Source organism: Plasmodium gaboni, assembly GCF_001602025.1.
Source record: "Plasmodium gaboni strain SY75 chromosome Unknown, whole genome shotgun sequence".
Taxonomy (NCBI): Eukaryota; Apicomplexa; class Aconoidasida; order Haemosporida; family Plasmodiidae; genus Plasmodium; species Plasmodium gaboni.
Window position 1 is genome coordinate 1 of NW_017385286.1, and position 699 is coordinate 699.

Below are 699 nucleotides of genomic sequence, written 5' to 3' on the forward strand. Positions count from 1 at the left end.
ACAAATAATGATAAAACAAATAATGATAAAACAAATAACGATAAAACACATAATGATAATACACATAATGATAAAACACATAATGATAATAATATCATTAAAGTAGATGAAAATAATTCTTCTGCAGGTTGTAATAGTTTTTCAAGTATATTATTAAAATTTATGAAATATAAAAATGATAGCAATAATAATACAAAGATTAATGATCCATGTCATATGAAGAAAAATATGAATGTAGAAATAAATAAGGACTTAGATTATATGAAATCAGAAGCAAGTATGCCTAATCAAATGAACATCATGAACAGCATTAATAATAATGTTACAGGTGTCGATCATATGAATGATATGTCTACATTAAACTATTATAAAAAGAATAATGATCCGTCTATTAGAATATGTAACCAGTTTAATAATGAGAATAAAAAAATATACCCTAAAAAAAACATACCATTAAATAAAGATGAATTCTTAAAAGATATAAAGAATGTAAACTATAATATGAGTGATATGAATATAGCAATAGATACGATAAATAATATGAAGAATAATATGATGTTGAATCATGTTATAAAAAATAATGATATCAAAAATAAGATGAATAATAATGTAATAGGAGATGATAATAATAATAATAATAATAATAATAATAATGTGTTTAATTCATTGCATTCACAAAATATGAATGATATGCAAAGC

General features: G+C 20.7%; 1 protein-coding gene across 1 annotated transcript; it reads left to right on the forward strand.

The window, feature by feature from the left end:
* On the forward strand, positions 1-699 carry PGSY75_0011200 (putative eukaryotic translation initiation factor subunit eIF2A; the record flags this gene model as incomplete). Its single annotated transcript, XM_018783249.1, has 1 exon — positions 1-699. A coding segment is annotated over one exon (699 nt), but the record flags the coding sequence as incomplete, so codon positions are not given.